We start from the raw sequence: 25,341 nt of genomic DNA, 5'->3' as shown, positions 1-25,341 counted from the left end.
AAAAAAAAATACTATCTGGATGCTCTGGTTTAACAAGATAATCTGTTAAGACAATGTTATTTTTAAAGTAATGTGATTGTGAATAGGATCTTTTTATCCTACAGGAACTGTTTGCTTCCTCAAGCTTTTATAGAATGAATATTAAGTTACCATATTATTTTGAAAAGTTTAAACTAGATCCTATTTTAAAACATTAAGCCATATAACACAAAACATATGAGGGTCGGAAATTTTTGTCCAGAAAAAACAAAACCCATCAGGTATTTTGATAATATTGTTCGTGATTATCACTTCCAAAAAGTATTATTTTGAAAAATGTATATACCAATATACCATACATTTATATGCATTAAATAAATGATTAATTACATTGTTCAATCTTTGTATGGTCAAATAGACTTTATAGCATCACAACTACAGGGTCACTTTTCACTATGACACATAACTTTTCATTAGAATTAATTATGAACCTAAATACATGTTCCCTTTAACACACTTGATAGGGTCTACATGTTTTTACCATTTTAGCCACACAGCATAATGAAAAGCAGCTCATTTAGCTAAACAATGTCATATATGGCTGTATAACTACTTAAAGAAACCAAGATAATACAGAAATGTACTATAATGAGGAGAGAAGAGTCAAAATAAAGTGACTGCTGGAGAGAAAGCAACATTTTAAAGGATGGGAGAGAAGAGAAAGGAGAAGCGGAAGGAAATAGAAGAAGATAGGGAGAAAAACAAACATGGAGAGTTAGAAAGCCCTGTTTAATTTATATATATACACAAATTATGGGGTTGGCGCACTCATTAAATAGGCTTTTTGGTGAATTACACCAAAGGTAATTGTGCAAGCAGTCACACAATATTATAATAATATACCATAAGAAGGAAGGGCTAATGAAAAATTATGACAAAAGCCAAAGTGTGACACAGGCTGCACCAAAAACATATACTTTATTTACAGCTTTTTAGACTCAGTGGATTTTCTCTTTGTACAGAGTGCAACTGTGTAGCTGAATTACCTGGCTTAGACTATTCCCTAGCAACCAGGTCAGAGACAGAATCAGGGACAGGAAAAACCTCAGAGAGCATAACAACAAGGCTTATCGACAGAAACCTTAGTATTTTTAACTCCTAAAGTAAATAAAACTTCTTTCAAAATAGGACAAATGATTTGAGATCCTGATGGAAAACATAATTTATGCTTACCTGATAAATTTATTTCTCTTGTAGTGTATCCAGTCCACGGATCATCCATTACTTGTGGGATATTCTCCTTCCCAACAGGAAGTTGCAAGAGGATCACCCACAGCAGAGCTGCTATATAGCTCCTCCCCTCACTGCCATATCCAGTCATTCGACCGAAACAAGACGAGAAAGGAGAAACCATAGGGTGCAGTGGTGACTGTAGTTTAATTAAAATTTAGACCTGCCTTAAAAGGACAGGACGGGCCGTGTACTGGATACACTACAAGAGAAATAAATTTATCAGGTAAGCATAAATTATGTTTTCTCTTGTTAAGTGTATCCAGTCCACGGATCATCCATTACTTGTGGGATACCAATACCAAAGCTAAAGTACACGGATGATGGGAGGGACAAGGCAGGAACTTAAACGGAAGGAACCTTTAGAACCTTTCTCCCAAAAACAGCCTCCGAAGAAGCAAAAGTGTCAAATTTGTAAAATTTTGAAAAGGTGTGAAGCGAAGACCAAATCGCAGCCTTGCAAATCTGTTCAACAGAGGCCTCATTCTTAAAGGCCCAGGTGGAAGCCACATCTCTAGTAGAATGAGCTGTAATCCTTTCAGGGGGCTGCTGTCCAGCAGTCTCATAGGCTAAGCGTATTATGCTCCAAAGTCAAAAGGAGAGAGAGGTTGCCAAAGCTTTTTGACCTCTCCTCTGTCCAGAGTAAACGACAAACAGGGCAGATGTTTGACGAAAATCTTTAGTAGCCTGTAAGTAAAACTTCAAGGCACGGACTACGTCCATATTATGCAAAAGACGTTCCTTCTTTGAAGAAGGATTAGGACACAATGATGGAACAACAATCTCTTGATTGATATTCCTGTTAGAAACCACCTTAGGTAAAAACCCAGGTTTGGTACGCAGAACTACCTTGTCTGAATGAAAAATCAGATAAGGAGAATCACAATGTAAGGCAGATAACTCAGAGACTCTTGGAGCCGAGGAAATAGCCATCAAAAACAGAACTTTCAAAGATAAAAGTTTAATATCAATGGAATGAAGGGGTTCAAACGGAACTCCCTGAAGAACTTTAAGAACCAAGTTTAAGCTCCACGGGGGAGCAACAGTTTTAAACACAGGCTTAATCCTAACCAAAGCCTGACAAAATGCCTGGACGTCTGGAACTTCTGCCAGACGCTTGTGCAAAAGAATAGACAGAGCAGAGATCTGTCCTTTTAAAGAACTAGCTGATAAGCCTTTGTCCAAACCCTCTTGGAGAAAGGACAATATCCTAGGAATCCTAACCTTACTCCATGAGTAACTCTTGGATTCACACCAATAAAGATATTTACGCCATATCTTATGGTAGATTTTCCTGGTGACAGGCTTCCGAGCCTGTATTAAGGTATCAATGACTGACTCGGAGAAGCCACGCCTTGATAGAATCAAGCATTCAATCTCCATGCAGTCAGTCTCAGAGAAAGTAGATTTGGATGATTGAAAGGACCTTGTATTAGAAGGTCCTGCCTCAGAGAGTCCATGGTGGAAGAGATGACATGTCCACTAGGTCTGCATACCAGGTCCTGCGTGGCCACGCAGGCGCTATCAGAATCACCGATGCTCTCTCCTGTTTGATTTTGGCAATCAGTCGAGGGAGCAGAGGAAACGGTGGAAACACATAGGCCAGGTTGAAGAACCAAGGAGCTGCTAGAGCATCTATCAGCGTTGCTCCCGGGTCCCTGGACCTGGATCCGTAACAAGGAAGCTTGGCGTTCTGGCGAGACGCCATGAGATCCAGTTCTGGTTTGCCCCAACGATGGACCAGTTGAGCAAACACCTCCGGATGGAGTTCCCACTCCCCCGGATGAAAAGTCTGACGACTTAGAAAATCCGCCTCCCAATTCTCTACGCCTGGGATGTGGATCGCTGACAGGTGGCAAGAGTGAGACTCTGCCCAGCGAATTATCTTTGAGACTTCTAACATCGCTAGGGAACTCCTGGTTCCCCCTTGATGGTTGATGTAAGCCACAGTCGTGATGTTGTCCGACTGAAATCTGATGAACCTCAGTGTTGCTAACTGAGGCCAAGCTAGAAGAGCATTGAATATTGCTCTTAACTCCAGAATATTTATTGGGAGGAGTTTCTCCTCCTGAGTCCACGATCCCTGAGCCTTCAGGGAGTTCCAGACTGTGCCCTAACCTAGAAGGCTGGCATCTGTTGTTACAATCGTCCAATCTGGCCTGCGAAAGGTCATACCCTTGAACAGATGGACCCGAGAAAGCCACCAGAGAAGAGAATCTCTGGTCTCTTGATCCAGATTTAGTAGAGGGGACAAATCTGAGTAATCCCCATTCCACTGACTTAGCATGCATAATTGCAGCGGTCTGAGATGCAGGCGCGCAAATGGCACTATGTCCATTGCCGCTACCATTAAGCCGATTACTTCCATGCACTGAGCCACGGACGGGCGTGGAATGGAATGAAGGACATGAAGGACACGGCAAGCATTTAGAAGTTTTGATAACCTGGACTCAGTCAGGTAAATTTTCATCTCTACAGAATCTATAAGAGTCCCTAGGAAGGAGACTCTTGTGAGTGGTGATAGAGAACTCTTTTCCACGTTCACTTTCCACCTATGCGACCTCAGAAATGCCAGAACTATCTCTGTATGAGACTTGGCAATTTGAAAGCTTGACGTCTGTATCAGGATGTCGTCTAGATACGGAGCCACCGCTATGCCTCGCGGTCTTAGAACCGCCAGAAGTGAGCCCAGAACCTTTGTAAAAATTCTCGGGGCAGTGGCCAACCCGAAGGGAAGAGCTACAAATTGGTAATGCCTGTCTAGAAAGGCAAACCTTAGGAACCGATAATGATCTTTGTGAATCGGTATGTAAAGGTAGGCATCCTTTAAGTCCACTGTGGTCATGTACTGACCCTCTTGGATCATGGGTAGGATGGTCCGAATAGTTTCCATTTTGAATGATGGAACTCTGAAGAATTTGTTTAAGATCTTTAGATCCAAGATTGGTCTGAAGGTTCCCTCTTTCTTGGGAACCACAAACAGATTTGAATAAAATCCCTGTCTTTGTTCCGTCCGCGGAACTGGATGGATCACTCCCATTACTAGGAGGTCTTGCACACAGCTTAAGAATGCCTCTTTCTTTATCTGGTTTGCTGATAACCTTGAAATATGAAATCTCCCTTGTGGAGGAGAAGCTTTGAAGTCCAGAAGATATCCCTGAGATATGATCTCCAACGCCCAGGGATCCTGAACATCTCTTGCCCACGCCTGGGCAAAGAGAGAAAGTCTGCCCCCCACTAGATCCGTTTCCGGATAGGGGGCCATTCCTTCATGCTGTCTTGTGGGCAGCTGCAGGCTTCCTGGCCTGCTTGCCCTTGTTCCAGGACTGGTTAGGTTTCCAGGCCTGTCTGGAATGAGCAACAGTTCCCTCTTGTTTTGAAGCGGAGGAAGTTGATGCTGCTCCTGCCTTGAAATTTCGAAAGGCACGAAAATTAGACTGTTTGGCCTTTGATTTGGCCCTGTCCTGAGGAAGGGTATGACCCTTGCCTCCAGTAATGTCAGCAATAATTTCCTTCAAGCCAGGCCCGAATAAGGTCTGCCCCTTGAAAGTAATGTTGAGTAATTTAGACGTTGAAGTCACGTCAGCTGACCAGGATTTAAGCCATAGCGCCCTACGCGCCTGGATGGCGAATCCAGAATTCTTAGCCGTTAGTTTAGTCAAATGAACAATGGCATCAGAAACAAATGAGTTAGCTAGCTTAAGCGTTCTAAGCTTGTCAATAATTTCATTCAATGGAGCTGTCTGGATGGCCTCTTCCAGGGCCTCAAACCAGAATGCCGCCGCCGCAGCAGTGACAGGCGCAATGCATGCAAGGGGCTGTAAAATAAAACCTTGTTGAATAAACATTTTCTTAAGGTAACCCTCCAATTTTTTATCCATTGGATCTGAAAAAGCACAACTGTCCTCAACCGGGATAGTGGTACGCTTTGCTAAAGTAGAAACTGCTCCCTCCACCTTAGGGACCGTCTGCCATAAGTCCCGTGTAGTGGCGTCTATTGGAAACATTTTTCTAAATATAGGAGGTGGGGAAAAGGGCACACCGGGTCTATCCCACTCCTTGCTAATAATTTCTGTAAGCCTTTTAGGTATAGGAAAAACGTCAGTACACACCGGCACCGCATAGTAACTATCCAGCCTACATAATTTCTCTGGAATTGCAACTGTGTTACAGTCATTCAGAGCAGCTAATACCTCCCCAAGCAATACACGGAGGATCTCAAGCTTAAATTAAAAATTAGAAATCTCTGAATCAGGTTTCCCCGAGTCAGAGATGTCACCCACAGACTGAAGCTCTCCGTCCTCATGTTCTGCATACTGTGACGCAGTATCAGACATGGCTCTAACAGCATTTGCGTGCTCTGTATCTCTCCTAACCCCAGAGCTATCGTGCTTGCCTCTTAATTCAGGCAATCTAGATAATACCTCTGACAGGGTATTATTCATGATTGCAGCCATGTCCTGCAAGGTAATCGCTATGGGCGTCCCTGATGTAATTGGCGCCATATTAGCGTGCGTCCCCTGAGCGGGAGGCGAAGGGTCTGACACGTTAGTCGGCATAACTTCCCCCTCGACAGAACCCTCTGGTGATAATTCTTTTATAGTTAAAGACTGATCTTTACTGTTTAAGGTGAAATCAATACATTTAGTACCCATTCTCCTATGGGGCTCCACCATGGCTTTCAAACATAATGAACAAGTAGTCAAGTAGATTTCTCTGTGTCAGACATGTTTAAACAGACTAGCAATGAGACTAGCAAGCTTGGAAAACACTTTAAAACAAGTTTACAAGCAATATAAAAAACGTTACTGCGCCTTTAAGAAACACAAATTTTCCCAAATTTTGAAATAACAGTGAAAAAATGCAGTTACACTAACGAAATTTTTACAGTGTATGTAATAAGTTAGCAGAGCATTGCACCCACTTGCAAATGGATGATTAACCCCTTAATACCAAAAACGGAATAACAAATGACAAAAACGTTTTTTAAACAGTCACAACAACTGCCACAGCTCTACTGTGGCTTTTTACCTCCCTCAATACGACTTTTGAAGCCTTTTGAGCCCTTCAGAGAAGTCCTGGATCATGCAGGAAGAAGCTGGATGTCTGTGTCTGTAATTTTTGCTGTGCAAAAAAACGCTAAAATAGGCCCCTCCCACTCATATTACAACTGTGGGAAGCCTCAGGGAACTGTTTCTAGGCAAAATTCAAGCCAGCCATGTGGAAAAAACTAGGCCCCAATAAGTTTTATCACCAAACATATGTAAAAAACGATTAAACATGCCAGCAAACGTTTTAAAATACACTTTTATAAGAGTATGTATCTCGATTAATAAGCCTGATACCAGTCGCTATCACTGCATTTAAGGCTTTACTTACATTACTTCGGTATCAGCAGCATTTTCTAGCAAATTCCATCCCTAGAAAAATATTTTAACTGCACATACCTTATTACAGGAAAACCTGCACGCTATTCCCCCTCTGAAGTTACCTCACTCCTCAGAATATGTGAGAACAGCAAAGGATCTTAGTTACTTCTGCTAAGATCATAGAAAACGCAGGCAGATTCTTCTTCTAAATACTGCCTGAGATAAACAGTACACTCCGGTACCATTTAAAAATAACAAACTTTTGATTGAAGAAATAAACTAAGTATAAAACACCAGAGTCCTCTTACGACCTCCATCTTAGTTGAGAGTTGCAAGAGAATGACTGGATATGGCAGTGAGGGGAGGAGCTATATAGCAGCTCTGCTGAGGGTGATCCTCTTGCAACTTCCTGTTGGGAAGGAGAATATCCCACAAGTAATAGATGATCCGTGGACTGGATACACTTAACAAGAGAAAAACGGACCTTGAGACAGTAGGTCCGGCCTTAACGGAAGTTGCCAAGGTTGGCAACTGGACATCCAAACTAGATCCGCATAGTAAAACCTGTGTGGCCATGCTGGAGCCACCAGCAACACAAACGATTGTTCCATGATGATTCTGGAGATCACTCTTGGAAGAAGAACTAGAGGCGGGAAAATGTAAGCAGGATGATAACACTAAGGAAGTGTCAGCGTATCCACTGCTTCCACCTGAACATCCCTGGACCTGGACAGGTATCTGGGAAGTTTCTTGTTGAGATGAGAGGCCATGAGATATATCTCTGGAAGACCCCACATCTGAACAATCTGAGAAAACACATCTAGATGGAGAGACCACTCCCCTGGATGTAAAGTCTGACGGCTGAGATAATCCGCCTCCCAATTGTCTACAACTGGGATATGTACCGCAGAGATTAGACAGGAGCTGGATTCCGCCCAAGCAAGTATCCGAGATACTTCTTTCATAGCTTGAGGACTGTGAGTCCCACCCTGATGATTGACATATGCCACAGTTGTGATATTGTCTGTCTGAAAGCAAATGAACGGTTCTCTCCTTAACAGAGGCCAAAACTGAAGAGCTCTGAGAATTGAGTTCTAAAATATTGATTGGTAATCTCGCCTCTTGAGATTTCCAAACCCCTTGTGCTGTCAGAGATCCCCAGACAGCTCCCCAACCTGAAAGACTTGCGTCTGTAGAGATCACAGTCCAGGTTGGCCGAACAAAAGAAGCCCCTTGAACTAGACGCTGGGGATTTAACCACCACGTCAGAGAGTGTCAAACATTGGGATTTAAGACTATATTAACTGTGATATATTTGTATAATCCTGCACCAAAGCATACAAAGCTGAAGAGGTCTCATGTGAAAACGAGCAAAAGGAATCGCGTCCGATGCTGCAGTCATAAGGCCTAAAACTTCCATGCACATAGCCACTAAAGGAAATGACTGAGACTGAAGGTGCCGACAGGCTGCAACCAATTTCAAACGTCTCTTGTCTGTTAGAGACTGTCATGGACACTGAATCTATCTGGAAACCTAAAAAGGTGGCCCTTGTCTGAGGAATCAAGAAACTTTTTGGTAAATTGATCCTCCAACCATGTTTTTGAAGAAACAACACTAGTTGATTCGTGTGAGATTCTGCAAAACGTAAAGACTGAGTTAGTTCCAAGATATCGTCCAAATAAGGAAACACCGCAATACCCTGCTCTCCGATTACAGAGAGTAGGGCACCTAGAACCTTTGAAAAGATTCTTGGAGCTGTTGCTAGGCCAAATGGAAGAGCAACAAATTGGAAATGCTTGTCTAGAAAAGAGAATCTCAGGAACTGATAATGTTCTGGATGAATCAGAATATGAAGGTATGCATCCTGCAAGTCTATTGTAGACATATAATGTCCTTGCTGAACAAAAGGCATAATAGTCCTTATAGTCACCATCTTGAAAGTTGGTACTCTTACATAACGATTCAAAATTTTCAGATCCAGAACTGGTCTGAATAAATTTTCCTTCTTTGGGACAATGAATAGATTTGAATAAAACCCCAGACCCTGTTCCCGAAAAGGAACTGGCATGATTACCCCTGAAAACTCCAGGTCTGAAACACACTTCAGGAAAGCCTGAGCTTTTACTGGATTTGCTGGGATACGTGAGAGAAAAAATCTTCTCATAGGAGGTCTTACTCTGAATCCTATTCGATACCCTTGAGAGACAATGCTCTGAATCCATTGATTTTGGACAGAATTTATCCAAATATCCTTGAAAAACCTTAGTCTGCCCCCTACCAGCTGAGCTGGAATGAGGGCCGCACCTTCATGCGGATTTAGGGGCTGACTTTGGTTTCTTAAATGGCTTGGGTTTATTCCAATTTGAGGAAGGCTTCCAATTGGAAACAGATTCCTTGGGGGAAGGATTAGATTTTTGTTCCATATTCTGACGAAAGGGGCTAAAAACGGTTAGAAGCCTTAGATATACCCTTAGGTCTTTTATCCTGAGGCAGAAAAACTCCCTTTCCCCCAGTAATAGTTGAAATAATAGAATCCAGCTGAGAACCAAATAAATTATTACCTTGGAAAGAAAGAGATAGTAATCTAGACTTAGATGTCATATCAGCATTCCAAGATTTAAGCCACAACGTTCTTCTAGCTAAAATAGCTAAAGACATGGATCTAACATCAATTTTGATAATATCAAAAATGGCATCACAAATAAAATGATTAGCATATTGCAGTAAGCGAATAATGCTAGATACGTCAGAATCCAATAATTTTTGCGCTAAATTCTCAAACCAGAAAGTTGATGCAACCGCAACATCAGCTAAATAAATTGCAGGTCTGAGAAGATGACCTGAATATAAATAGGCTTTCCTTAGATAACATTCAAGCTTCCTATCTAAAGGATCCTTAAAGGAAGTACTATCTTCCATAGGAATAGTGGTACGTTTAGCAAGAGTAGAAATAGCCCCATCAACTTTGGGGATTTTTTCACAAAACTCTATAGAATTTGCTGGTAAAGGACACAATTTTTTAAACATTGAAGAAGGAATAAAAGAAGTACCTGGCTTATTCCATTCCTTAGAAATCATATCAGAAATAGCCTCAGGAATAGGAAAAACCCCTGGAGAAACCACAGGAGGTTTAAAAACAGCATTTAAACGTTTATTAGACTGAACATCAATAGGACTGGTTACCTCAATATCCAAAGTAATTAACACTATTTTTTAATAAAGAACGCATATACTCTATTTTAAATAAATAAGTAGATTTGTCAGTGTCAATGTCTGAGGAAGGATCTTCTGTATCAGATAGATCCTCATCAGAGGAAGATAAATTATTATGTTGTTGGTTATTTGAAATTTCATCAACTGAATGAGAAGTTTTATAAGACCTTTTATGTTTATTAAAAGGTGGAAATGCAGACAAAGCCTTCTGGATAGAATCAGAAAAAAATTCTTTAAAATTCATACGTATATCATGTACATTAGAAGTTGAAGGAACTGCAACTGGCAATGTACTATTACTGATGGACACACTATCTGCATGCAAAAGTTTATCATGACAACTATTACAAATGACATTCGGAGAAATAATTTCCACAATCTTACAACAAATGCACTTAGCTTTGGTAGAACCGATGTCAGGTAGAAAATTTCCAGCAGATACTTCTGAGGCAGGATCAGATTGAGACATCTTGCAAAATGTAAAAGAAAAAACAACATATAAAGCAAAATTATCAATTTCCTTATATGACAGTTTCAGGAATGGGAAAAAAAATGCAAATAGCATAGCCCTCGGATAGAGAAAAAGGCAAGAGGCAAACATCAATGGGGTATTAAAATAATGAAAAAGTTTGGCGCCAAGTATGACGCACAACGTAACTGAAAACTTTTTTGGCGCCAAAAATAACCGGAAATGACACACTCGCATCACGGACACAACCGTGTGTAAGGTTTCGCCGGAAATTACGAAATTGCGTCACAGATGTATCTTTCGCGCCAAATAAATTCTCGCGCAAAAAATGACGCAATAAAGTCTAGCATTTGGCGCACCCACGGGCCTAATACTGCCCGCAATTTGCAAGAAAAAAGTAGTCAATTAGAAAAAAAGACTAAACCCCAGGTAAGAAAATTTTTTCTTAAATTTTTTTATTTTCCCCAAATATGAAACTGACAGTCTGCAGAAGGAAATACATGAACCTGACTCATGGCAAATATAAGTACAATACATATATTTAGAACTTTATATCAATGCATAAAGCGCCAAACCACAGCTGGGGTGCCTTAAGTAATAAAAAACATACTTACCAAAAGACACCTATCCACAAATAGCGGATAGCTAAACCAGTACTGAAACAGTTATCAGTAGAGGTAATGGTATATAAGAGTATATCGTTGATCTGAAAAGGGAGGTAAGAGATGAATCTCTACGACCGATAACAGAGAACCTATGAAATAGACCCCCGTTAGGGAAATCATCGTATTCAATAAGTGATACTCCCTTCACGTCCCTCTGACATTCGCAGTACTCTGAGAGGAATCAGGCTTCAACAATGCTGAGAAGCGCATATCAACGTAGAAATATTAGCACAAACTTACTTCACCACCTCCATAGGAGGCAAAGTTTGTAAAACTGAATTGTGGGTGTGGTGAGGGGTTTATTTATAGGCATTTTGAGGTTTGGGAAACTTTGCCCCTCCTGGTAGGATTGTATATCCCATACGTCACTAGCTCATGGACTCTTGCCAATTACATGAAAGAAAAACATAATTTATGTAAGAACTTACCTGATAAATTCATTTCTTTCATATTAGCAAGAGTCCATGAGCTAGTGACGTAAGGGATATTCATTCCTACCAGGAGGGGTAAAGTTTCCCAAACCTCAAAATGCCTATAAATACACCCCTCACCACACCCACAAATCAGTTTAACGCATAGCCAAGAAGTGGGGTGATAAGAAAAAAGTGCGAAAGCATAAAAAATAAAGAATTGGAATAATTGTGTTTATACAAAAAAATCATAACCACCAAAAAAAGGGTGGGCCTCATGGACTCTTGCTAATATGAAAGAAATGAATTTATCAGGTAAGTTCTTACATAAATTATGTTTTCTTTCATGTAATTAGCAAGAGTCCATGAGCTAGTGATGTATGGGATAATGACTACCCAAGATGTGGATCTTCCACGCAAGAGTCACTAGAGAGGGAGGGATAAAATAAAGACAGCCAATTCCGCTGAAAATAATCCACACCCAAAATAAAGTTTAAATCTTATAATGAAAAAACTGAAATTATAAGCAGAAGAATCAAACTGAAACAGCTGCCTGAAGTACTTTTCTACCAAAAACTGCTTCAGAAGAAGAAAACACATCAAAATGGTAGAATTTAGTAAAAGTATGCAAAGAAGACCAAGTTGCTGCTTTGCAAATCTGATCAACCGAAGCTTCATTCCTAATTGCCCAGGAAGTAGAAACTGACCTAGTAGAATGAGCTGTAATCCTTTGAGGCAGAGTTTTACCCGACTCGACATAAGCATGATGAATTAAAGATTTCAACCAAGATGCCAAAGAAATGGCAGAAGCCTTCTGACCTTTCCTAGAACCGGAAAAGATAACAAATAGACTAGAAGTCTTTCGGAAATTCTTAGTAGCTTCAACATAATATTTCAAAGCTCTAACTACATCCAAAGAATGCAATGATTTCTCCTTAGAATTCTTAGGATTAGGACATAATGAAGGAACCACAATTTCTCTACTAATGTTGTTAGAATTCACAACCTTAGGTAAAAATTTAAAAGAAGTTCGCAACACCGCCTTATCCTGATGAAAAATCAGAAAAGGAGACTCACAAGAAAGAGCAGATAATTCAGAGACTTTTCTGGCAGAAGAGATGGCCAAAAGGAACAAAACTTTCCAAGAAAGTAATTTAATGTCCAAAGAATGCATAGGTTCAAACGGAGGAGCTTGAAGAGCCCCCAGAACCAAATTCAAACTCCAAGGAGGAGAAATTGACTTAATGACAGGTTTTATACGAACCAAAGCTTGTACAAAACAATGAATATCAGGAAGATTAGCAATCTTTCTGTGAAAAAGAACAGAAAGAGCAGAGATTTGTCCTTTCAAGGAACTTGCAGACAAACCTTTATCCAAACCATCCTGAAGAAACTGTAAAATTCTCGGAATTCTAAAAGAATGCCAGGAAAAATTATGAGAAAGACACCAAGAAATATAAGTCTTCCAGACTCTATAATATATCTCCCTAGATACGGATTTACGAGCCTGTAACATAGTATTAATCACAGAGTCAGAGAAACCTCTTTGACTAAGAATCAAGCGTTCAATCTCCATACCTTTAAATTTAAGGATTTGAGATCCTGATGGAAAAAAGGACCTTGTGACAGAAGGTCTGGTCTTAACGAAAGAGTCCACGGTTCGCAAGAGGCCATCCGGACAAGATCCGCATACCAAAACCTGTGAGGCCATGCTGGAGCCACCAGCAGAACAAACGAGCATTCCCTCAGAATCTTGGAGATTACTCTTGGAAGAAGAACTAGAGGCGGAAAGATATAGGCAGGATGATACTTCCAAGGAAGTGACAACGCATCCACTGCTTCCGCTTGAGAATCCCTGGATCTGGACAGATACCTGGGAAGTTTCTTGTTTAGATGAGAAGCCATCAGATCTATTTCTGGAAGACCCCACATTTGAACAATCTGAAGAAATACCTCTGGGCGAAGAGACCATTCGCCCGGATGTAACGTTTGGCGACTGAGATAATCCGCTTCCCAATTGTCTATACCTGGGATATGAACCGCAGAAACTAGACAGGAGCTGGATTCCGCCCAAACCAGAATTCGAGATACTTCTTTCATGGCCAGAGGACTGTGAGTCCCTCCTTGATGATTGATGTATGCCACAGTTGTGACATTGTCTGTCTGAAAACAAATGAACGATTCTCTCTTTAGAAGAGGCCAAGATTGAAGAGCTCTGAAAATTGCACGGAGTTCCAAAATATTGATCGGTAATCTCACCTCCTGAGATTCCCAAACCCCTTGTGCTGTCAGAGACCCCCAAACAGCTCCCCAACTTGTCAGACTTGCATCTGTTGAAATTACAGTCCAGGTCGGAAGAACCAAAGAAGCCCCCTGAACTAAACGATGGTGATCTGTCCACCACGTCAGAGAGTGTCGTACAATCGGTTTTAAAGATATTAATTGAGATATCTTTGTGTAATCCCTGCACCACTGGTTCAGCATACAGAGCTGAAGAGGTCGCATGTGAAAACGAGCAAAGGGGATCGCATCCGATGCAGCAGTCATAAGACCTAGAATTTCCATGCATAAGGCTACCGAAGGGAATGATTGTGATTGAAGGTTTCGACAAGCTGAGATCAATTTTAGACGTCTCTTGTCTGTCAGAGAGTCATGGACACTGAATCTATCTGGAAACCTAAAAAGGTAACCCTTGTTTGAGGAATCAATGAACTTTTAGGTAAATTGATCTTCCAACCATGATCTTGAAGAAACAACACAAGTCGTTTCGTATGAGATTCTGCTAAATGTGAAGACTGAGCAAGTACCAAGATATCGTCCAAATAAGGAAATACCACAATACCCTGTTCTCTGATTACAGACAGAAGGGCACCGAGAACCTTTGTAAAAATCCTTGGAGCTGTTGCTAGGCCAAACGGCAGAGCCACAAACTGGTAATGCTTGTCTAGGAAAGAGAATCTCAGAAACTGATAGTGATCTGGATGAATCGGAATATGCAGATATGCATCCTGTAAATCTATTGTGGACATATAATGCCCTTGCTGAACAAAAGGCAGAATAGTCCTTATAGTTACCATTTTGAATGTTGGTATCCTTACATAACGATTCAATATTTTTAGATCCAGAACTTGTCTGAAGGAATTCTCCTTCTTTGGTACAATGAAGAGATTTGAATAAAACCCCAGTCCCTGTTCCAGAACTGGAACTGGCATAATTACTCCAGCCAACTCTAGTTCTGAAACACATTTCAGAAATGCTTGAGCCTTTGCTGGATTTACTGGGACACGGGAAAGAAAAAATCTCTTTGCAGGAGGCCTTATCTTGAAGCCAATTCTGTACCCTTCTGAAACAATGTTTTGAATCCAAAGATTGCGAATTGAATTGATCCAAATTTGTTTGAAAAAACGTAATCTGCCCCCTACCAGCTGAGCTGGAATGAGGGCCGCACCTTCATGTGGACTTGGGATCTGGTTTTGGTTTTCTAAAAGGCTTTGACTTATTCCAGACTGGAGATGGTTTCCAAACTGATACCGCTCCTGAGGGCGAAGGATCAGGCTTTTGTTCCTTATTGTGACGAAAGGAACGAAAACGATTATTAGACCTAAATTTACCTTTAGATTTTTTATCCTGTGGTAAAAAAGTTCCTTTCCCTCCAGTAACAGTTGAGATAATATAATCCAACTGAGAACCAAATAATTTATTACCCTGGAAAGAAAGGGAAAGCAAAGTTGACTTAGAAGACATATCAGCATTCCAAGTTTTAAGCCATAAAGCTCTTCTAGCTAAAATAGCTAGAGACATATACCTGACATCAACTCTAATGATATCAAAGATGGCATCACAAATAAAGTTATTAGCATGTTGAAGAAGATTAACAATGCTATGAGAGTTATGATCTGTTACTTGTTGCGCTAAAGCTTCTAACCAAAAAGTTGAAGCTGCAGCAACATCCGCTAAAGATATAGCAGGTCTAAGAAGATTACCTGAACATAAGTAAGCTTTTCTTAGAAAGGATTCAATCTTCCTATCTAAAGGATCCTTAAAGGAAGTACTATCTGCCGTAGGAATAGTAGTAAGTTTAGCAAGAGTAGAGACAGCCCCATCAACCTTAGGGATTTTGTCCCAAAATTCCAATCTGTCAGATGGCACAGGATATAATTGCTTAAAACGTTTAGAAGGAGTAAATGAATTATCCAAATTATTCCATTCCCTGGAGATTACTTCAGAAATAGCATCAGGGACAGGAAAAACTTCTGGAATAACTACAGGAGATTTAAAAACCTTATTTAAACGTTTAGATTTAGTATCAAGAGGACCAGAATCCTCTATTTCTAAAGCAATTAAAACCTCTTTAAGTAAAGAACGAATAAAATCCATTTTGAATAAATATGAAGATTTATCAGCATCAACCTCTGAGACAGAATCCTCTGAACCAGAGGAACCACTATCAGAATCAGAATGATGATGTTCATTTAAAAAATCATCTGAAAAATGAGAAGTTTTAAAAGACCTTTTGCGTTTACTAGAAGGGGGAATAACAGACATAGCCTTCTTAATAGATTTAGAAACAAAATCTCTTATGTTAACAGGAACACTCTGAGTATTAGATGTTGATGGAACCACAACAGGTAATGTAACATTACTAAAGGAAATATTATCTGCATTAACAAGTTTGTCATGACATCCATTACAAACAACAGCTGGAGGAACAGATACCATAAGTTTACAACAGATACACTTAACTTTGGTAGATCCAGCACCAGGCAGCGTTTTTCCAGAAGTATCTTCTAACTCAGTGTCAATCTGGGACATCTTGCAATATGTAATACAAAAAACAACATATAAAGCAAAATTGATCAAACTCCTTAAATGACAGTTTCAGGAATGGGAAAAAATGCCAGTGAACAAGCTTCTAGCAACCAGAAGCAAAAAATAATGAGACTTAAATAATGTGGAGACAAAAGTGACGCCCATATTTTTTTAGCGCCAAAAAAGACGCCCACATTATTTGGCGCCTAAATGCTTTTGGCGCCAAAAATGACGCCACATCCGGAACGCCGACACTTTTGGCGCAAAAAAAAACGTCAAAAATGACGCAACTTCCGGCGACACGTATGACGCCGGAAACAGAAAAAACTTTTTGCGCCAAAAAAGTCCGCGCCAAGAATGACGCAATAAAATGAAGCATTTTCAGCCCCCGCGAGCCTAACAGCCCACAGGAAAAAAGTCAAATTTTAAGGTAAGAAAAAAATTGATTTATTGAAATGCATTATCCCAAATATGAAACTGACTGTCTGAAATAAGGAACGTTGAACATCCTGAGTTAAGGCAAATAAATGTTTGAATACATATATTTAGAACTTTATACAAAAGTGCCCAACCATAGCTTAGAGTGTCACAGAAAATAAGACTTACTTACCCCAGGACACTCATCTACATGTAGTAGAAAGCCAAACCAGTACTGAAACGAGAATCAGTAGAAGTAATGGTATATATAAGAGTATATCGTCGATCTGAAAAGGGAGGTAAGAGATGAATCTCTACGACCGATAACAGAGAACCTATGAAATAGACCCCGTAGAAGGAAATCATTGAATTCAAACAGGCAATACTCTCCTCACATCCCTCTGACATTCACTGCACGCTGAGAGGAAAACCGGGCTCCAACCTGCTGCGGAGCGCATATCAACGTAGAATCTAGCACAAACTTACTTCACCAGCTCCATAGGAGGCAAAGTTTGTAAAACTGATTTGTGGGTGTGGTGAGGGGTGTATTTATAGGCATTTTGAGGTTTGGGAAACTTTGCCCCTCCTGGTAGGAATGTATATCCCATACGTCACTAGCTCATGGACTCTTGTTAATTACATGAAAGAAAACATAATTTATGCTTACCTGATAAATTCCTTTCTCCTGTAGTGTAGTCAGTCCACGGGTCATCCATTACTTATGGGATTATATCTCCTCCCTAACAGGAAGTGCAAGAGGATCACCCAAGCAGAGCTGCTATATAGCTCCTCCCCTCTACGTCATACCCAGTCATTCGACCGAAACCAAACGAGAAAGGAGAAACTATAGGGTGCAGTGGTGACTGGAGTTTAATTTAAAATTTAGACCTGCCGTAAAAACAGGGCGGGCCGTGGACTGACTACACTACAGGAGAAAGGAATTTATCAGGTAAGCATAAATTATGTTTTCTCCTGTTAAGTTTAGTCAGTCCACGGGTCATCCATTACTTATGGGATACCAATACCAAAGCTAAAAGTACACGGATGACGGGAGGGACAGGCAGGCTCTTTACACGGAAGGAACCACTGCCTGTAGAACCTTTCTCCCAAAAACAGCCTCCGAAGAAGCAAAAGTGTCAAATTTGTAAAATTTCGAAAAAGTGTGAAGTGAAGACCAAGTTGCAGCCTTGCAAATCTGTTCAACAGAGGCCTCATTTTTAAAGGCCCAAGTGGAAGCCACAGCTCTAGTAGAATGAGCTGTAATTCTTTCAGGAGGCTGCTGTCCAGCAGTCTCATAGGCTAAACGTATTATGCTACGAAGCCAGAAAGAGAGAGAGGTAGCCAAAGCTTTTTGACCTCTCCTCTGTCCAGAATAAACGACAAAGAGGGAAGAAGTTTGGCGAAAATCTTTAGTTGCCTGTAAATAAAATTTCAGGGCACGGACGACGTCCAGATTGTGCAGAAGTCGTTCCTTCTTTGAAGAAGGGTTAGGGCACAATGATGGAACAACAATCTCTTGATTGATATTCCTGTTAGTGACTACCTTAGGTAAGAACCCAGGTTTAGTACGCAGAACTACCTTGTCTGAATGAAAAATCAGATAAGGAGAATCACAATGTAAGGCCGATAGCTCAGAGACTCTTCGAGCCGAGGAAATAGCCATTAAAAACAGAACTTTCCAAGATAACAGCTTGATATCAATGGAATGAAGGGGTTCAAACGGAACACCCTGCAGAACGTTAAGAACTAAGTTTAAGCTCCACGGCGGAGCAACAGTCTTAAACACAGGCTTAATCCTGGCCAAAGCCTGACAAAAAGCCTGAACGTCTGGAACTTCTGACAGACGTTTGTATAAAAGGATAGACAGAGCTGAGATCTGTCCCTTTAACGAACTAGCAGATAAACCCTTTTCTAAACCTTCTTGTAGAAAAGACAATATCCTAGGAATCCTAACCTTACTCCATGAGTAACTCTTGGATTCACACCAATGTAAGTATTTACGCCATATTTTATGGTAAATTTTCCTGGTAACAGGTTTCCTAGCCTGTATTAAGGTATCAATCACTGACTCCGAGAATCCCCGCTTTGATAGAATCAAGCGTTCAATCTCCATGCAGTCAGCCTCAGAGAAATTAGATTTGGATGTTTGAAAGGACCCTGAATCAGAAGGTCCTGTCTCAGAGGTAGAGACCAAGGTGGACAGGACGACATGTCCACTAGATCTGCATACCAGGTCCTGCGTGGCCACGCAGGCGCTATTAGAATTATCGATGCTCTCTCCTGTTTGATCCTGGCAATCAATAGAGGAAGCATCGGGAAGGGTGGAAACACATAAGCCATGTTGAAAACCCAAGGTGCTGTCAGAGCATCTATCAGTATTGCTCCCGGGTCCCTGGACCTGGATCCGTAACAAGGGAGCTTGGCGTTCTGGCGAGACGCCATGAGATCCAGATCTGGTTTGCCCCAATGCTGAAGCAGTTGGGCAAATACCTCCGGATGAAGTTCCCACTCCCCCGGGTGAAAAGTCTGGCGACTTAGGAAATCCGCCTCCCAGTTCTCCACGCCTGGGATGTGGATCGCTGACAGGTGGCAAGAGTGAGACTCTGCCCAGCGAATTATCTTTGAGACTTCCATCATCGCTAGGGAACTCCTTGTCCCTCCCTGATGGTTGATGTAAGCCACAGTCGTGATGTTGTCCGACTGAAACCTGATGAACCTCAGAGTTGCTAACTGAGGCCAAGCCAGAAGGGCATTGAAAACTTCTCTTAATTCCAGAATGTTTATTGGAAGGAGTCTCTCCTCCTGAGTCCATGATCCCTGAGCCTTCAGGGAATTCCAGACAGCGCCCCAACCTAGCAGGCTGGCGTCTGTTGTTACAATCGTCCAATCTGGCCTGCTGAAGGGCATCCCCCTGGACAGATGTGGCCGAGAAAGCCACCATAGAAGAGAATCTCTGGTCTCTTGATCCAGATTTAGCATAGGGGACAAATCTGAGTAATCCCCATTCCACTGACTTAGCATGCACAATTGCAGTGGTCTGAGATGCAGGCGTGCAAAAGGTACTATGTCCATTGCCGCTACCATTAAGCCGATTACCTCCATGCATTGAGCCACTGACGGGTGTTGAATGGAATGAAGGACACGGCAAGCATTTAGAAGTTTTGTTAACCTGTCCTCTGTCAGGTAAATTTTCATTTCTACAGAATCTATAAGAGTCCCCAAGAAGGGAACTCTTGTGAGTGGCAATAGAGAACTCTTTTCTACGTTCACCTTCCACCCATGCGACCTTAGAAATGCCAGAACTAACTCTGTATGAGACTTGGCAGTCTGGAAACTTGACGCTTGTATCAGAATGTCGTCTAGGTACGGAGCTACCGATATTCCTTGCGGTCTTAGTACCGCCAGAAGAGAGCCCAGAACCTTTATAAAGATTCTTGGAGCCGTAGCTAACCCGAAGGGAAGAGCTACAAACTGGTAATGCCTGTTTAGGAAGGCAAACCTTAGATACCGATAATGATCCTTGTGAATCGGTATGTGAAGGTAGGCATCCTTTAAATCCACAGTGGTCATGTACTGACCCTTTTGGATCATAGGTAAGATTGTCCGGATAGTTTCCATTTTGAACGATGGAACTCTTAGGAATTTGTTTAGGATCTTTAAGTCCAAGATTGGTCTGAAGGTTTCCTCTTTTTTGGGAACCACAAACAGATTTGAGTAAAACCCTTGTCCGTGTTCCGACCGCGGAACTGGGTGGATCACTCCCATTAGTAAAAGGTCTTGTACACAGCGTAGAAACGCCTCTTTCTTTATCTGGTTTGCTGACAACCTTGAAAGATGAAATCTCCCTTTTGGAGGAGAAGCTTTGAAGTCCAGAAGATATCCCTGAGATATGATCTCTAACGCCCAGGGATCCTGGACATCTCTTGCCCACGCCTGGGCGAAGAGAGAAAGTCTGCCCCCCACTAGATCCATTTCCGGATCGGGGGCCCTCACTTCATGCTGTCTTAGGGGCAGCAGCAGGCTTTCTGGCCTGCTTGCCCTTGTTCCAGGACTGGTTAGGTTTCCAGCCCTGTCTGTAGCGAGCAACAGTTCCTTCCTGTTTTGGAGCGGAGGAAGTTGATGCTGCTCCTGCCTTGAAGTTACGAAAGGCACGAAAATTAGACTGTTTAGCCCTTGGTTTGGCTCTGTCTTGAGGCAGGGCATGGCCCTTACCTCCCGTAATGTCAGCGATAATTTCTTTCAAACCGGGCCCGAATAATGTCTGCCCTTTGAAAGGTATGTTAAGCAATTTAGATTTAGAAGTCACATCGGCTGACCAGGATTTAAGCCACAGCGCTCTGCGCGCTTGAATGGCGAATCCGGAGTTCTTAGCCGTAAGCTTAGTTAAGTGTACTACGGCATCAGAAATAAATGAATTAGCTAGCTTAAGGACTTTAAGCTTGTCTATAATCTCATCCAATGGAGCTGAGCTAATGGTCTCTTCCAGAGACTCAAACCAGAATGCCGCCGCAGCCGTGACAGGCGCAATGCATGCAAGGGGTTGTAATATAAAACCTTGTTGAACAAACATTTTCTTAAGGTAACCCTCTAACTTTTTATCCATTGGATCTGAAAAAGCACAGCTATCCTCCACCGGGATAGTGGTGCGCTTAGCCAGAGTAGAAACTGCTCCCTCCACCTTAGGGACCGTCTGCCATAAGTCCCGTGTGGTGGCGTCTATTGGAAACATTTTTCTAAATATAGGAGGGGGTGAAAACGGCACACCGGGTCTATCCCACTCCTTGTTAACAATTTCTGTAAGCCTTATAGGTATAGGAAAAACCTCAGTACACGTCAGTACCGCAAAATATTTATCCAGCCTACATATTTTCTCTGGAATTGCAACCGTGTTACAATCATTCAGAGCCGCTAATACCTCCCCTAGTAATACACGGAGGTTCTCAAGCTTAAATTTAAAATTTGAAATGTCTGAGTCCAGTTTACTTGGATCAGATCCGTCACCCACAGAATGAAGCTCTCCGTCCTCATGTTCTGCAAATTGTGACGCAGTATCAGACATGGCTCTATTATTATCAGCGCACTCTGTTCTTACCCCAGAGTGATCGCGTTTACCCCTAAATTCTGGCAATTTAGATAGTACTTCAGTCATAACATTAGCCATGTCTTGCAAAGTGATTTGTATGGGCCGCCCTGATGTACTTGGCGCCACAATATCACGCACCTCCTGAGCGGGAGACGAAGGTACTGACACTTGAGGAGAGTTAGTCGGCATAACTTCCCCCTCGTTGTCTGGTGAAATTTTCTTTACATGTACAGATTGGCTTTTATTTAAAGTAGCATCAATGCAATTAGTACACAAATTTCTATTGGGCTCCACATTGGCCTTTAAACATATTGCACAAAGAGATTCATCTGTGTCAGACATGTTTAAACAAACTAGCAATGAGACTAGCAAGCTTGGAAAATACTTTTCAAATAAATTTACAAGCAATATAAAAAACGTTACTGTGCCTTTAAGAAGCACAAAAAACTGTCACAGTTGAAATAACAATGAACCAAATTAGTTATAGCAACCAAATTTTCACAGTAAATGCATTAAGTTAGCAAAGGATTGCACCCACTAGCAAATGGATGATTAACCCCTTAGTACCCAAAAACGGATAACAATTTAAAATAAACGTTTTTATCACAGTCAAAACACAGTCTCACAGGTCTGCTGTGAGTGATTACCTCCCTCAAAACTAGTTTTGGAGACCCCTGGGCTCTGTAGAGACGTCCTGGATCATGGAGGAAGAAATAGGAAGACTGTGACTGAATTTTTACTGCGCAATAAAGCGCTAAAATAGGCCCCTCCCACTCATATTACAACAGTGGGGAAGGTCAGTAAACTGATTTTATTCATACACAAACGACAGCCATGTGGTAAAAATCATGCCCATAAAGTTTTATCACCAAGTACCTCAGGAAAAAACGATTAACATGCCAGTAAACGTTTTGAAAATAAAATTATGAAATGTTATTAATAAGCCTGCTGCTAGTCACTTTCACTGCAGTGGAGGCTCAAATATAACTTAAATGTATACAGTATTTTCTTAGTGAAGTTCCATTCCCCAGAAATACCTCAGTGTAAACATACATACATATCAGCCTGATACCAGTCGCTACTACTGCATTTAAGGCTGCACTTACATTACATTGGTATTAGCAGTATTTTCTCAGTCAATTCCATTCCTTAGAAAATAATATACTGCAACATACCTCCTTGCAGGTGAACCCTGCCTGCTGTCCCCTGTTCTGAAGTTACCTCACTCCTCAGAATGGCCGAGAACAGCAAATGGATCTTAGTTACGAACGCTAAGATCATACACAAACTCAGGTAGATTCTTCTTCTAATGCTGCCTGAGAAAAAACAACACACTCCGGTGCTGTTTAAAATAACAAACTTTTGATTGAAGAAATAAAAACTAAGTTTAACAACCACAGTCCTCTCACACGTCCTATCTATTAGTTAGGTGCAAGAGAATGACTGGGTATGACGTAGAGGGGAGGAGCTATATAGCAGCTCTGCTTGGGTGATCCTCTTCCACTTCCTGTTAGGGAGGAGATATAATCCCATAAGTAATGGATGACCCGTGGACTGACTACACTTAACAGGAGACATATAATTCCTATTTACATTTTTCTCGGCCAATACCAATTAAAACGTAACAAATACCCCTGGTGCTGAGGATGTTTGAAAACTAAGCCAAAAGGAATATTAATAAGTGAACTGAGTCATTTATTAGTTCTGATAGAATCCAGCTCATTTAATAATACTACATTGCTAAAGGCCTGCAGCCATCAGCCAAAAACTCTGGGGGTTAAAAATTTATTTCTGGTTGTAGTGTTTTAGGTTTGGTATGGGTGAAGGTGTGTACTTAAATGATAGTGATGTGTGTATATGTGAAAGTAGCTATTTTTACAACATTAATATCAATATTTAAGGGACACTAAATCCATTTTTTTCTTTCTTTCATGATTCAGATAGAGCATGCAATTTTAAGCAACTTTCTAATTTACTCCTATTATCAAATTTTCTTCGTTCTCTTGCTATCTTTATTTAAAAAGCAGGAATGTGATGCATCGGAGCCGGCCCATTTTTGGTTAAGAACCTGGGTTATGCTTGCTTATTGGTGGGTAAATGCGCTATCCATGGTGCTGAACCTAAAATGGGCTGGCTGCTAAGATTTACATTCCTGCTTTTAAAATAAAGATAGCAATAGAACGAAGAAAAAATGATAATAGGAGTAAATTAAAAAGTTGAATAAGATTTCATGCTCTATCTGAATCATAAAAGAAAAAAATTGGGTTAAGTGTCCCTTTAAGTAAAAAAAAGGTATTGTTACAGTAGACAATCATTTTTAGTGCAACATTTTAGCTAATTTTTTTTTTTTACTCTTTCTGGTAATGCCATGTTTGAGCAGCAGAACATAAGGAACTATAGTAGGAGCTAATGTATTAAGCATAAAAAAAATATTCTATTTTATTAATAAAAAACTGAAAACAATATATTAGTTTTTGTTGCAAAGAAATGGTCTCCAAATTATCACTCTATAGTTTTATTGAAGTTAGAATATATTTTAACTTTTAAAGTATAGCTGTCATAAAATATTTTGGTTTTAAAATTGTTTATATCATCCTTATAATTTTTATAAGATTGATAAATAATTCATATAAAATAATATCAAAGCATCATTTCTAAATTAAATTAATTTCTGTTACACTATATATCTGTAAATATAACTATAAATGACTATTAATCCATATCATTATTCTAATTATAATAATAATATTAATAAACAGCAAAAATATTTATTTTAGTTCCCATACCTGAACATTTATACTCTGGATCTACACCTTTAAGGAGTGCATCAAAGAGGGACATTTCCATCTTCTGTTTCTTGTGATGACAGCTTATAAGCAAGGATGGCTGGGCTACCACAAGATGAAGGAAAGGATTAAGCTGTAGGTCACCGGTTCCTCTTCTACCAGGCTGGCGCACAATCGTAATCCCCAAGGCCTGTCGAGCAGATGACCTTGTGGAAGCATGGAGACTCTCTAGAGAAAGAAGAGAAGCTCTTCCATTGCCAGGAGAAGATGTATTACCCTTAGATGGGGAATTAATCAGATCTTCAGCAGTTAGTGTGGAGATACATGACTGTCCAGATTTTTCTATTGTTCCATCTCCTTCTGTATTTGTGAGGTTTAATGCACTCTTTCCCAATTTTTCCCCCTTATCAATATCTGTTTTCAGTTTAGGCTGAGCAGTGCATGAATATGTCATCAAAGAAATCCGACTGGCTGTAATAAATATATCAAATGGTATGAAGTTCAAGTTCTTTACAATAGACGACTGCTTGGTTGGCCTGACTATCCTATGATGACTGGCTCCACTTTGTTGCTCAATCTGAACAATTCTTATTTTCACACTGTCGCTGCCAATGCCACTGTCCTGGGCACCACTATAACGCGAGGATGTGTCTGCTGCACGGCCATCTGCTGAATCCATTTTGTGATGTTCTTGCTTGTAAACCTAGCAAGTAAAATAAACACTTTAAAAACATTGGTCACACTGCTCAAAGTTTGTATTAATGCTAAAAAAACACAATATACTTGTTTACCAAATGAAATAATTATTTTAAAAAGGTCAGAAATTAATTGATGAGTGTCTATAAAAGAC

At 40.7% G+C, this 25,341-nt stretch overlaps 1 protein-coding gene across 2 annotated transcripts in view; it reads right to left on the bottom strand.

The window, feature by feature from the left end:
* Window positions 1-25,341, bottom strand: part of VPS13B (vacuolar protein sorting 13 homolog B) — a 1,996,594-nt gene that overhangs the window by 432,551 nt on the left and 1,538,702 nt on the right. For both annotated transcript variants that reach the window (XM_053715243.1, XM_053715242.1), the window contains exon 34: window positions 24,492-25,194. In XM_053715243.1, the coding sequence (XP_053571218.1) occupies window positions 24,492-25,194 (703 nt within the window). The remainder of the gene's footprint in view (window positions 1-24,491; window positions 25,195-25,341) is intronic.

Source organism: Bombina bombina, chromosome 5, assembly GCF_027579735.1.
Source record: "Bombina bombina isolate aBomBom1 chromosome 5, aBomBom1.pri, whole genome shotgun sequence".
NCBI lineage: Eukaryota > Metazoa > Chordata > Amphibia > Anura > Bombinatoridae > Bombina > Bombina bombina.
The sequence above is the reverse complement of the archived record's forward strand: the minus strand, read 5'-3'. Positions and strand labels throughout refer to the sequence as shown.